General features: G+C 39.9%; 2 protein-coding genes across 2 annotated transcripts; one reads left to right on the top strand and one right to left on the bottom strand.

Moving 5' to 3' along the window:
- Positions 1 to 1,330: 1,330 nt before the first annotated feature.
- Positions 1,331 to 7,064, top strand: LOC117584573 (ELAV-like protein 4). The gene is given in 8 exon segments (XM_034273543.1): positions 1,331 to 1,782; positions 3,371 to 3,531; positions 3,609 to 3,639; positions 3,775 to 4,292; positions 4,361 to 4,618; positions 5,357 to 5,636; positions 5,787 to 5,964; positions 6,025 to 7,064. Coding segments are annotated over 5 exon segments (2,229 nt in total). The 5' UTR covers positions 1,331 to 1,782; positions 3,371 to 3,531; positions 3,609 to 3,639; positions 3,775 to 3,790; the 3' UTR covers positions 7,036 to 7,064.
- Positions 7,065 to 12,383: 5,319 nt separating this feature from the next.
- LOC117584582 (thymidylate synthase) lies at positions 12,384 to 13,545 on the bottom strand. Its single transcript, XM_034273558.1, has one exon. The coding sequence runs from the start codon at positions 13,481 to 13,483 to the stop codon at positions 12,473 to 12,475; it is 1,011 nt and encodes a 336-aa protein (XP_034129449.1). The 5' UTR covers positions 13,484 to 13,545; the 3' UTR covers positions 12,384 to 12,472.
- Between the last annotated feature and the right edge of the window lie 42 nt (positions 13,546 to 13,587).

Raw genomic sequence — 13,587 nt, 5'->3', positions numbered from 1 at the left:
TGGCGCTGACGTTAGCGTCAAAGTCAACGTCAGCTTGCAGCTAAGCTTGCTCTCTGAGCTTGTGTGTTCCTGCTCTCGCACTCTCTGGTGCAGGCTCTCCCTACCGCTTGGGACTTGCATATCTTGTGGCGCGCTCAGCTGACAGCTGACTGCGCTGCCTGCGCTTCTGCTGCAGTTTTTTCGTTTTTGCTCTCTCTCCTGTTTATTTTTGCCGCACCCAAATGCGAAGCGGCCTCCACTATTCAGCTTTGGACGTTCTTCTACTTTACTAGTCCTTCCGCTCCCTCTGTCTCGCTCTCTCTCACTGTTTCTCTCTTCCTATCTAAACTGAGGATTTGGCAAGGTGTGTCACTTTTTTGTTTTGTTCTTGCATTTTTAATGGCCCTTTTTCCCTGGCTGGCAAATGCATGCAAACATATTTACATATGTATGTAAATACAATATGTATGCAATTCTCTTTAGTTCCGCATCCAGGTACGGCTCTAACCCGGCCGTGAATCCATTAATTAGACTGCAGGAATTTTTAGCAATTTTTTCAAGAAAATTATTGGTTTGTGTTCCATTATGCGTGGGCGTGTTTTTATATGGAAAAGTGGCTAGAAGACAGTTGTTGGATGGACGGTACAAACTTCATATGATAAAAGCACTGATAATATGCAATATTATTATATGATAGATTTTACACATTTTTGCCATTACGAGCAGGTATTTCATTTATAAATTGCAGTCAGTTTTCTAACAGTGAATTTAAAAGCCATTAAATCAAGAACATTATTATAAACATACATACATATGTATGTTTTATATTGGAAATATAGCTCTTCAGTATCGAATGGATGTTTAATTTTCCGGAAGACAGCCAATTTGTGCTTAAGTCAATATGTAATAAAGAAGCAACTGTTTTGTTACCCCAGATTTGAACACCAACTGCAAATATTTTCAGCTGTTTAGTGCTAAGAATTCTTATTTGATTTCGAATGGTCATATCAAATGGGTTACCATTAAGGAATTTCAAGTAATTATGGTGAATCCAATTATAAATTACCTTTCTCCGCAGCCTCTAATATACAATCATATGTAAATAGATACATACGCACTCAAATGTATGTATTTGTATGTACACATATACATACATAGGTGGGTGATCCATTCCAAATGGATTTCTCTTCCCTTGCGTCGACAAAGAGCAAACATTCGACAAGTTGGCCAACTGCACAACAGTCAATAGTCTTTCTCTCTCTCTCTTACTCTCTCGTCGCTCTCCCGTTCCGTTCTCGGGGGCATAAAAATACTTTCCACGCCTCTCGCCAAATCATTTATTTCTGTTCTGTTGAGTTGCAGGAACGCGTTCTTTTCTACTTTCCGTTCGATTTTATTTCCTTATTATTATTATTATTGCTATTATTGTTATTACGAATTAGTTGCACGTTTCGGTTCGGTTCTGTTCTGTTTAGTTCGGTTTCTCCTTATTCCAACAGCCACGGCAACAAATTAAATTTTAACAATATAATAATAATCCCTCTAACTAACTAAAAATCTTCTCCTTACTTTCGGTTGTCGCTTTGTTATGGTTTTGCTTTCTTTCAATTCGGTTTCGCTTCGGTTCGGTTTGTGTCTCGGTTATTATTAAAATAAATATACATACTCGTAAAAGCAAACATCCATCCCACCAGAAAATTGTTTCGTAATCGCACTGAAATCGAAATCGTGCGAACCAGCAACAAGTTTTCCACGATCTGAGATCAGATCCGTCCAACATTCAACATCCAACAGGAAGAAAAGGTAACAAAGCCAGTGCCTGTGTCAGTGGGGCATCACTCGAGAATTTATATAAGTAATTCGGAAAATTATTTCAATGCAACAGTGTTTCCTTCAGCCAGGGGATTGAGAGGACAACTCTGCTAGCACTTAACCTCAAATATGCGTCGAGCAGCAGCAGCATATTCGACGTCATCACATCAGCTGCGATGCTTTTGTTGCTTTCAAATTATTTTCGAAAATACAATTATAATTTGTGCCGGCTACGCAGCACAGCATAAGTAGCTGGGATCTGCTCTCCTATTTCGTACATCCCAGAACTTGTTTGTTTATTTTTAAAATACTAGTTTCTCGCACGATTTACGCTGGCAAATGCAACAAAACTGCCAGCGCAATATGACTTTGGTGCTATCTAAAACGTACGAATGCAGGCAGTCATCAATCTTAAAAATGATTTACAATCAAATGAATCAAACTGTGTGTGATTCAGATTGAATCACAATTTACCCCCGAAAAACTCAAAGAAAGTCTTGAATGATCAGATTTTGAATTGCAGAATTAAAAGAGCACACAAAAGTGAAGTTTATATTATAATAGATGGGATATGCTTTCTTCACCTCATAGAATATGATGTATGGCCCAACTGAATATTTATTTTTATGTTATAAATTGTTTTTTCATTCGTATAATACAAATTTCCGTACTTTTTTCACTTATAATGGAAAGTACACACGGAGAGTGCACAGAAATATATTTATTGCCGGCCGCAATCGTCATAAAGGCCAATTTGAGCATTTGCTAAAAATACTATTTTGATATTTTTCCAATCTACTATAAGAGAATGGATAGAAGAGATAACACATCAGCCATCAATCCGACAATTCGGATAACATTTTTTACGTACAACGTATGTAAATAAGTACATATATATTCAAAAGTAAAGCACCATTTCCCATATTGAATGTATTTATTTGTTTATTTATTGTGTATTTCAATGTCTTTCAACGAAAAGAAAACAGCACCCCACCTCTCTTTATGAAAACTGAAGAGATCTCTTAGAGCGGTCCGTGAATAGAGAGAGAGAGAGCGAGTGACAGAGGCAGAGTGAGGCGCATGCGTTGTCGTCGTAGCTGGAGAATGAACAATATTTGTGTTTTAGTTGTGGAAAAGTGTTAAAAACATTACATGAAGAGGTCTCTCGGAAGACCCTTTCATGTCCCCTAAAATATTTCTTCCCTTCCATTTCCAACAAAAAAGAAAAGATTATCAGGACTAGGTGTAAAACAGGTGGACATTAGCCACAAATCGATAGTCGCGACATTTTCTAGTCCCATTTTAATTGCATCGATTTTTCCATCATTCCTACCGGCGGATCTTGCCGTATCCGCCCCCACCTCCCGTTGGGTCATGCAGTCAACCAGCAAATGTGTGCCAGCCACAGCAACATAGAGCTCTCGTCTCGGCAATTTCTACGGCTTCATCAAACAAAACAAAAAAGGTTCACCATTCGCGTATTTCCACAGGCAAAGTGGGGAGAGTGGGACCAGCCCGCATTTCATTTAAATTGAATTAAAATAATTGATTTTTATTGCAACTTTGTTTGGGTTTTCAGTAAACTTTCGGGCACACAAGCAACCCATACGTACCCATACGCCTATACGGGGTATACGCGCTCCTAACTAGGCTATAGAATACGCCCGAGATCAGTCCATAGACAGAAAGACTTTTGTGTTCCACTTCGGTTGATTCAATCCGCGTGCGCCTCAGGATAGGGTGAGTGTTAAAAGATACGAGTATTATGGTTGCCATAACGAAAACTGTTGCTAATTTATTGTTGCGTTCCCTTGCAGATCCCCCTGCAGTATTATCTCAATATCAACTGTGTAAACTCTCCAGCCTCACTCCACTTCTGTCTCTTGATCAAGTTTTACCGAAAAGAGAAATCAGTAAAGTTCATAATACGATAAAATGCATAATTGATGAAATTTGTTTGCTAATTGGGAATCGTTCTTTCAGCAGCAGCAGCCACATTATGGTCGAGGGTCAGACAGCCGTGCAACAGCAGCCCCAACAGCAGCCACCAACTGGGGGAGCTGCCAACACTGCCAGCAGCAGCAGCAGCACCACCACCGCCACCACAGGAGCAGGCGGTGGCGCAGGCGGCGGATCTACAGGATCTACGGGAAATGTGACGACCAATAGCCAGGCACAGACAAACGGTGGAACTGCCTCAACGTCGCCAGCAGCTGCCGGTTCTGGTTCGGGTTCAGGATCGGCGACAACTGGATCGAATGCCACTGGCCAGGCATCCAATGCCAACAATTCAACAGCGAATAATAATAAAAACAACAACAACACCACTGCAAACAACAACAACAACAACAATAATAATAACAACAACAACGAACCAGATCCAAAAACTAATCTGATTGTTAATTACTTGCCACAGACAATGTCGCAGGATGAGATACGTTCGCTGTTCGTTAGCTTCGGCGAGGTGGAGAGCTGCAAATTGATACGCGACAAGGTGACAGGTGAGATCGATAGACACAATCAAAGTTTATTCATCGACTAATCCCTTTTTGTTCTTTTCCCGTTTTAGGCCAAAGCCTGGGCTATGGCTTTGTGAACTACGTCAAGCAGGAGGATGCCGAAAAGGCAATCAACGCACTGAACGGTCTGCGGCTGCAGAACAAAACCATCAAGGTATCCATTGCACGGCCCAGCTCGGAGAGCATCAAGGGCGCGAATCTCTATGTATCGGGTCTTCCAAAGAATATGACACAGTCGGACCTCGAATCATTGTTCAGTCCATACGGCAAGATCATCACTTCGCGCATACTTTGTGATAACATCACCGGTGAGTCCTGGAGGAGGCCTAAATATCCAGAGAAAGAGTGAGAGTGAGAGGAGAAGTTAAATATTTAATTCGAAAGGAATATCAGACGAAGAACCCACAACTCAGATCTTAGATCTTAGAGGAATATTCTCCTTGATCACTTAAAGCATGTCCCAGTATCCAGTATATTTAAATATTTCTATATACAACATATCTACATATATATACTCGTTCTTTATACTATTCTTCGATTCATTTGTAGCCTTCTAGCCCATAGCGCGCACACAATTTGATTTCGAATCTGGCTGGCGCTCTCTCCACAAAAATCGAATTATAAACCCCTGCCTTGTGTTTTCTTTATTATTGATATATTGATACTTATTAATTAATGCAAATTTTTGTGTACAATTATATTTTTTTACATGTAATAATCGAACCAAATAAGATGAACATGCGCCGGGTATGTTTTTTCTTTTAATCATTTTGATTTCATCATTTTCCCTTTTATTTCCATGCTGTTCATCCAATCGCATATTAAGAATACAAAAATCCAATAATATTTATAATCATTTATGCATTTTACGCAACATGTTACAATAGATTCATCTATCAGTTGCATTGTTTTCAACTCTCTCAGTTCATCCTTCGTTAAATGCATGACAAATCCATCGCCGCTTGCTTTTGCTTGTAAAACTGTAACTTTGCCTCTGCCTTTACTGTATCTCTACTGACTACTAACCATTCTGGATCATTTTGCAGGTCTCTCCAAGGGCGTTGGCTTTATTCGCTTCGATCAGCGCTTTGAGGCTGATCGAGCCATCAAGGAGCTGAACGGCACCACACCCAAGAACTCCACCGAACCGATAACCGTCAAGTTTGCCAACAATCCCAGCAGTAACAAGAACAGCATGCAGCCACTGGCCGCGTACATAGCGCCACAGAACACAAGAGGCGGTCGGGCATTCCCGGCGAATGCCGCTGCGGGAGCTGCAGCGGCAGCAGCAGCCGCTGCTATACATCCCAACGCGGGCCGTTACAGGTCAGGATTGAGAGAGATAGCGAGGGGGAGCAGCTGTGGTTGTTAGAAAATAAGAATTATTTGCATGCCTTTACCTAGATATACTAGATAATAAGACGAACTATGTGCAGCATCTAGAATGTCTCCCATTTGTTTGCAACTCTTCTGCAGCTCGGTTATCTCTCGATACTCGCCGCTGACCAGCGATCTGATCACCAATGGAATGATTCAGGGCAACACCATTGCCAGCTCTGGGTGGTGCATTTTCGTCTACAATCTGGCACCAGAGACCGAGGAGAATGTGCTGTGGCAGCTGTTTGGACCCTTCGGTGCTGTGCAGTCGGTCAAGGTGAGGCGCGGGACAAACCAATTTTGTGGTTTTGCATCAACTGATTGTTATACCCCCCAGGTGATTCGCGATCTGCAGAGCAACAAGTGCAAGGGCTTTGGGTTTGTGACGATGACCAACTACGAGGAGGCGGTGCTGGCCATACAGTCGCTCAATGGCTACACGCTGGGCAACCGGGTGCTCCAGGTCAGCTTCAAGACCAACAAGAACAAGCAAACGTAATTACTATCCAAGTTGGCTGCTGTTGTCAATGCCAATGCGGCGGCGGCGGCCTTGGCGGCCAATGGTCTGGTGCTCCACAACCATCGTCAGAACAATCAGAACAACATCAGTAGTGGCATCAGCAATTCGAACCATCCACATGGCAAATATGCTAATCACAACAACGTTACTAGCGTTACTAGCAGCAACAGACAGCACAACACACACAACAGTAGCAGCAGCAACACGAGCAAGCAGCTGCAGCAGCCACAGCAGCAGAGGCTCCAATCAACGACTCAAAGCAACAAGCAACAATCAATGCCGCCACCTAAGAGATCATCAGGAAACAACACTGCAGCAGTCGCAGCAGCAACAGCAGCTGCAGCCACAGCAACAAACAATAGTACCAGCAACAGCAGCAGCAGCAACAGCAGCCACAGTCACGCAGTGTCCTCCAATGGCGATGCTGGAGCCAGTGCAAACAATGGCGCTGCCGCCTCTTCCTCATCGGCTTCGTCGTCGAGCAACATATTGAAAACATCCACGAAATTCATTTACAACAAGCCACAAAATCAATTTGAGTTGCTGCAGCAACAGCTGCAGCTGCAGCAGGAGTTCGCTCAGTTTCTGACCAACGTGGCCAGCAGTGCAGTAGGATCCGGATCCAGCAGTGGAGCCAGCACATCAGCAGGAGCTGCCGGCTCCCTGGGTGAAAGCCGGAGGAACGGAGGAGGCGGAGGAGGAGGAGCACTGGGCCTGGGCATGGGCATGGGCATGGGCATGGGACTGGGAATGGCAGCCAATGGATCGTCATCGGGTGCTGGTTCTGGCAACAAGAATATGCCCTCCTGGTCGAATTGGTTCTTTTAAAGAAACTTTGTTATATTATGTTATCCTTTAGTTACTCAAGTCACACCTCATTAATTGATTACCTTCGATTTACTTCAAATTAATTTGTAAGCTGGCTAAGAGCTGGCAAACACATGGGCCAACTCCTTCGCTCAAGCCAAAGCGATTATTTTTTACCCATTTGATAGCTTGAACCAAAGCATTACCTAAAACAAATCCTAGTTTAAGTTGATTACTTCTTTTCGATGAATTATGAATTCGCCTTTCGTTTTGTATCTTATTCTTCACACATTAATTGTTTGACTCTAATCGGGGGGCAGCAGATCAATCGGGCCCGTGCTTAAATAGTACTAGCAAAATAAGTACAACTTTACCATTATATTTGATTTGTTAATGCACTTTTAAAGAAAAACATCTTACAGAATGGCTTCCAGAACTGGGTATAAACTGAGAGAAACGGAGAGAAGTAAAGCTCTAGTTAAGTTTTTGTTTGGGATGTGTACTCCACTCTACTCTACTCTACTCTAGACATATTTTTAAACGAGAGCAGAGTATAATAAGAGGAGGAACATTTTCGATGGCAATGAGGCCCACAATCCACCAAAGAATGAGAAACAAACATGACAAATATTTAAGCTATAAATAAATGTATAAACGAGATACGAAAAAACAGAACTGAATGCGTAAACAGATACACGTAGAGGCGGGCGTTTGGTTTGGCATATAGTCAGACCAGACCAGACCAGACCGTTTTTGCTAATAGACAATGCAGAGAAATGCGAAGGGAAAGCTAGATAAAAGATGCAAGATGAAGCAACCAAACAAGACATGCATATGTTTATGTTTTATATTAAATGTATAACTTTTTCTAAAATAAACGATGTATGCATAATATACGTATATATAGATCAGCCCTTTATTCTATACCCCCAACCCATAACAACACATAATGTTCAATTTGTTCGAGCCTACCAAACTAATCTCCTACTCGTCATAAAGTCATACTGCCCCATCCCTGCCCCTGAATCTCTGGTGTCAGTCAGCACAGAAACACATCTGAACACACATAAAATGGCAGCAAGTGCTAATTGAGAATTTTTCGAATACAACGAATAAATGTTTAAGAAAAATCGAAAACAGCAAACTGGCAAACGGATAAAGGATAAAAATCATAAATAAATAATACAAGCAAAGTGAGACCATAATAGTTATAAACTAATCAACGATTGTGAAGCTACAACAAATCCAGCTACAAAATCTAAGCACGCCATTCCAAAAAACTAAAAGCTAAAAATGTAACTTTAGAAAAAAGATCAGAACAGTCCCTCCCTAGACAAAACAAGCATAGAAGAAAATAAAATGGAAATGGAAAGCCAGAGCGAGAGCAACGTAACTTATGTAGATTGACAAAAAACGCGTTTCAGCATAACGAATTTGTTTTTACCCAACTCAACAGCAATATCGAAGCAAGCGAATACAAAACAGACAATGAAAAAAGAAAGTAAACATGAAAGAAATTAATTGAACAAGTTGAACAAATTGCCAAACTAAGTATAATACATTTTTAAATACGAGACTGGGGAAAACTGGCATTAACAGAGAGATGGGAAAGGATAGCTGGGATGCTTCCGAGAGTCGAGGAGATAGAGATATGGGAAAGTGTATCGATGAAATGAAATCATGGTGCTTGACAGATTTCCTTGCAAACTGCAAATGCAAATACAAATTGTGTCCCTAAAGAATTAGAATACCGAAAACCGATAAACAAAATTTGAATTTAGTTGTAGAAAATAACTAAATGGCTTGGGAAAGGTAGGAGATCATTTACTATTTATTGGTATTTATATTTTCCATTGAATATAATTTATATCCCTCGAATCCCTTGCCTGTAAAACGTAAAATTTGCAATGTTAAGAGACATAAAAACTATGCTATGGCACTACATGAACAAAAATCTATAACTATTTATGAAACAATTATTATATATGTATGATTAACAATATATTGATGTTGTGTATTGCAAATTTTAAATGTTTATACATCTACATACATACCAAGGAAATTATTACGAATTACTAAGTCATGGCATGCATAGAGGCAAAAGCAAAGCAAGGCAAAGAGGAGAGAAGCGATTTTCATGTATACGTCAGTAAATTAATTGCGTACTATTTAAACTTATTACCAGAAATTATATATATAGAATATATATATATGCATACATACATAGTTACGATTACGGTTATGAATATATTATGTAGGTATGTGCGTGTGTAGTGCGTAGCAGCAAAGCAAAGCAGCAAAATGCCAAGCCTCCAGATTTGTAGAGCTCTCAACGGCTATAGTATCCACTACTCCTTCACTTTACTCTCCTCTTCCCACATCGACAAAACCAATTAACAACTAAACTATAAGAATATTCTCCTAGACACACACAGATACACACCCATATACACACACGCAAACAAACAGACACTCATACTCATGCGCAAAATGCTTGACTGACAAAAGTAAAAAAATAAAATAGAATTCTTGCTTTTAAGCGGTAATAAGAAAGAAAGAATGAATACCTTCCAGCAAACAATTTCTAGGCGAGCCCAAGAAATGAAAACACTACAAGAGAAAAACACCAAATGAAAAGTTTTTATACAAAATGTAGAAATCGAGGCACCGTTTTTTGTGCATTTTGTATGGGATTCCATGCGCCGCACGCCGGATCTGTGTAACAGGAGATCTCTGTGTGCGTAATGCAATTAAGATATAAAAGTATTGTAAAAGAAAAAACCCCGAACAACAACAAAAGCAATCGATTATATACATTTTTTAAGAGGAAATGTTTTATAGTAAGCCGAAGATGGAGGACGGACGTAAGAAGTAGAGCAGGTGGAAGCCCGAAACAAAACCAAGAAAGTATTTTAAAAATTTAAATATATACATGAGTACTATATATACAATATATTATATTATATATACATATTATATACTTAATGGGTATGGTAACGAACAAAAACACCGCACAATAATATACAAAACAAAGCAAATCGGAGGATAAATGGATATGGAGCAACGTCATGAGGAAACATACGTAAAGAACAAAGTCCGTTGAGGATCACTGATAACAGAACGTTTAACTAAATGCAGAAAAAGACTAAGGAATCGAGAAAATACTAAAAAAAAAAAAACAACAAAAAAACCAAACCCAAATACAAAAACCACAAATGGAACGAGCAAATTTATAATTTTTACATGAAAACGCAATAATGTTAACATTTAAAGAAGAATAAATAGAAAACAAAGCGCATATCTTGAGAAACGAAGAACGAGAAGAGCAGAGAAGAGTCTCACCAAAGAGAACGAAATCGAAAACCAAAAAAGCAAAAAACAAACGAAAAGTTACCACAAATTTTAACTAACAAACAAAGTGAGAAAGGCTTATAAATGGTACACTTTTATACTTTTACACCAAAACCAAACCAAACGAAAACAAAAGCAAAAACAAAAACCAAAGATGTACGAGTATGTAAAGATAATGCATGATTGATTGATTGATTGATCTGTTTTGTCGTTTCTAGAGGCACATTCGCGTTTTGGAGCCAATAAGGTTGTGCAAATGCCTGCAGGCTTCGGGCTGCCGCTAGTTGGAGCGGTAACGGAATGCCTGCAGCGCTCTCTCTATCTCTCTTTAAATGTCTGTTCCTCTCACATACTTACACACACACACATACTCTTTTCTCTACTGTTGTAATCTCACTTAAATAAATGTTGAATAGCAAAAAGCCACACCCAAATATTACAGATCTATTCGAGAAATGTGCTAAATATCGATAGCAATTAGCTACAATAATTCGCCCCTCTCTAATCCTTTCCAGGATCGATCCCTACACGAACTGTTGCATGGAAAGGAAGGTTGCTAGATAAATTTATAAGACTGTGGTTAGAATTCGATTGGAAAAGCAACATAACTTGTAGTGGAAGCATCCTGCTGAAATATTATTCAATTAATTTTTTTTTGGTTTTTCGTTTTTGTGTAATTTCTTCTGTTGCTTCAGGATTCACTCATAAGTCCAGATCAAATCTTGGTTTCTGCTCCCTCAAGATCCAACTATCAAACAGATTAGATAAAAAACAAACACACACACACACACACACACACATGAAGCAAACCAAACCATTTTATGGATGCGATTGGTAAAGGTAAAGGTGGGAAAAAGCTCTCTCTATATGTTTAAATGTTAAAGAAATACAAAAAATAAATCTAAAGGTATATTATAAATTAATTAAAAACCAAATCTTAGTCGAAAAGAACTTAGTCAAAGGTACTAATTTTAAGCACTATTGTTAAACGCAAGTTGAAGGCAAGGCAAAGGGCAAAGCATTAAGCGGCACTAAGCTGCAGGAAGACGATGACGAAGACGAAGACGAAGAGAAATCACATTAGCCAAAAAAACGGAAAACGCAAGAGAAAGATGTTGTATGGAATATATGGAAAAATCTAAACTCAACTCAGAACCTTAGTGGCATTCGCTCTTTCAAGCTCAAAACATAAGTTTAAATAACATATTGAATTTCACATAAGAGATTATAATAATTCCATCTAATTTATATTTGTCTATGGGTTAGCTTATACAATATATATTATGTGTATATGTATATGTATTATGCCACATATGTATTACCATATATGTATTTATGAAAAACTATGCAAGTTTCTTTCTCGTCGTTATAAATATAGTCAAAATATTGGTGGACCGTATCGTATTGTAGTAGCAAATATGTATTTATCTTTAATCATCACAGACAAAAACCGAAAACGAAACGAAAACGAAAGCAAAACGAATTATTCCAATTTAATTAACGTGCATAAATTATATATTGAATTATTGTCAAGTCGAGTCGAGTTCTCTCATATGGACACAAGACCTTAAGCGATTTTCTTCGAATTTTCATTATTAATTAAACTTAAAGACGAAACCAAGAAACCAAAACCAAGAAACCAAAAAAAAACAATCACAATATTGTGTGCGATAAAGTCAAGCAAAAATTTATATAGCATATTTATGGTATACTCTGTGCAAGATTTATTAAGAATCAATTAACTTCATTATGGATTACTCTGAGAATTTACAAACACACAAACCAAACACACACGCGACACACACACGATGAATGAAAACCAACAATTTATTCCAATAAAGCTATGAAAGATGTGTTTAAAGACTATGTATGTATGGTATGCGAATGCCCTATGCCCAATTATTTCCAGCACTTCTCACTTACTTTATAGTCCGCACGTCAATCCAGAATGCAACGCACAGATGTGGACTAAAAAATCAATGTTGCAGGCAATACCAATTCACTGATACTGAAGTTTATTTCGTAATTTATTTATTGATTAAACTGAGATTAAAAGATTTAAGGAAATAGGTTCATATTTCAGGTAATAATACAGTAAGGAGCACTTTTAGACTGCCATGTCCATTTTTATCTTAGGGTATGGATCGTAGCCAATGACCTCAAAGTCTTCGTAGCGAAAATCTTCAATGTTGCCCACCTTTCGCTTGATGTGCAGCTTTGGAAATGGTCGCGGCTTGCGTTCCAGCTGCTCCTTTAGTGGCTCAACATGGTTAAGGTAGACATGAGCGTCGCCCATGGTGTGGACAAAATCGCCCGTCTTTAAGCCCGTTACATGGGCTATCATGTAGGTAAGCAGGGCATAGGAGGCGATGTTGAAGGGCACGCCTAGGCCCATGTCGGCGCTGCGCTGATACAGCTGACAGGAGAGTTCGCCGCGAGTTTGCGAGACGTAGAACTGTGCCAGGCAGTGGCAGGGCGGCAGTGCCATTTTGGGTATGTCCAGGGGATTCCAGGCGGACATGATGATGCGACGATCGGATGGATTGTCCCTGATGGTGTTAATTACTTGTTGCAATTGATCGATGCCCTTGCCACTGTAATCATCGTCGCAGGTGCCATACTCGGCACCAAAGTGACGCCACTGAAAGCCATAGACAGGACCCAGATCTCCCACGGCGCGGTCCGTGTGGCCGAGTTTGTCTAGGAACTCTCTGGTGCTGTTGCCATCCCAAATGTGCACATTCTTCGACTGCAAGAGCTTCGCATCTGTCTTTCCGGCAACAAACCAAAGCAGCTCCTCCACGACCGCCCGAAAGAACACCCGCTTGGTGGTCAGCAGGGGAAACGACTTCCGCATGTCAAACCGCAACTGACTGCCGAATACTGACAGTGTGCCTACCTGGGTGCGATCCATACGGCGCTCACCAACCTTTATGATATGCCAAATCAATTCCAAATAATTCTGCTCATCTTGATTGGTGTCCGCTCGATCGTTGCTCTTCTCTAATTCCGCCAGCTGCCCATTGACATGCAAGTTCTCCTTTTCCACTCCAATATTGCCATTGACTGGACCGGCATTGTCCGAGGACAAGTTGGGTTTTACAGCTGTATCCATCATTACATTAACTTCAAATATTTAACAAATATCTTGTGCAATTTTTATTTTAGGCGGGAAAAACGTCAAGGGATGCACTCTACAGATGACTTCAGCGCTTCTTTCCC

This window comes from Drosophila guanche, unplaced genomic scaffold, assembly GCF_900245975.1.
Source record: "Drosophila guanche unplaced genomic scaffold, DGUA_6, whole genome shotgun sequence".
NCBI lineage: Eukaryota > Metazoa > Arthropoda > Insecta > Diptera > Drosophilidae > Drosophila > Drosophila guanche.
The sequence above is the reverse complement of the archived record's forward strand: the minus strand, read 5'-3'. Positions and strand labels throughout refer to the sequence as shown.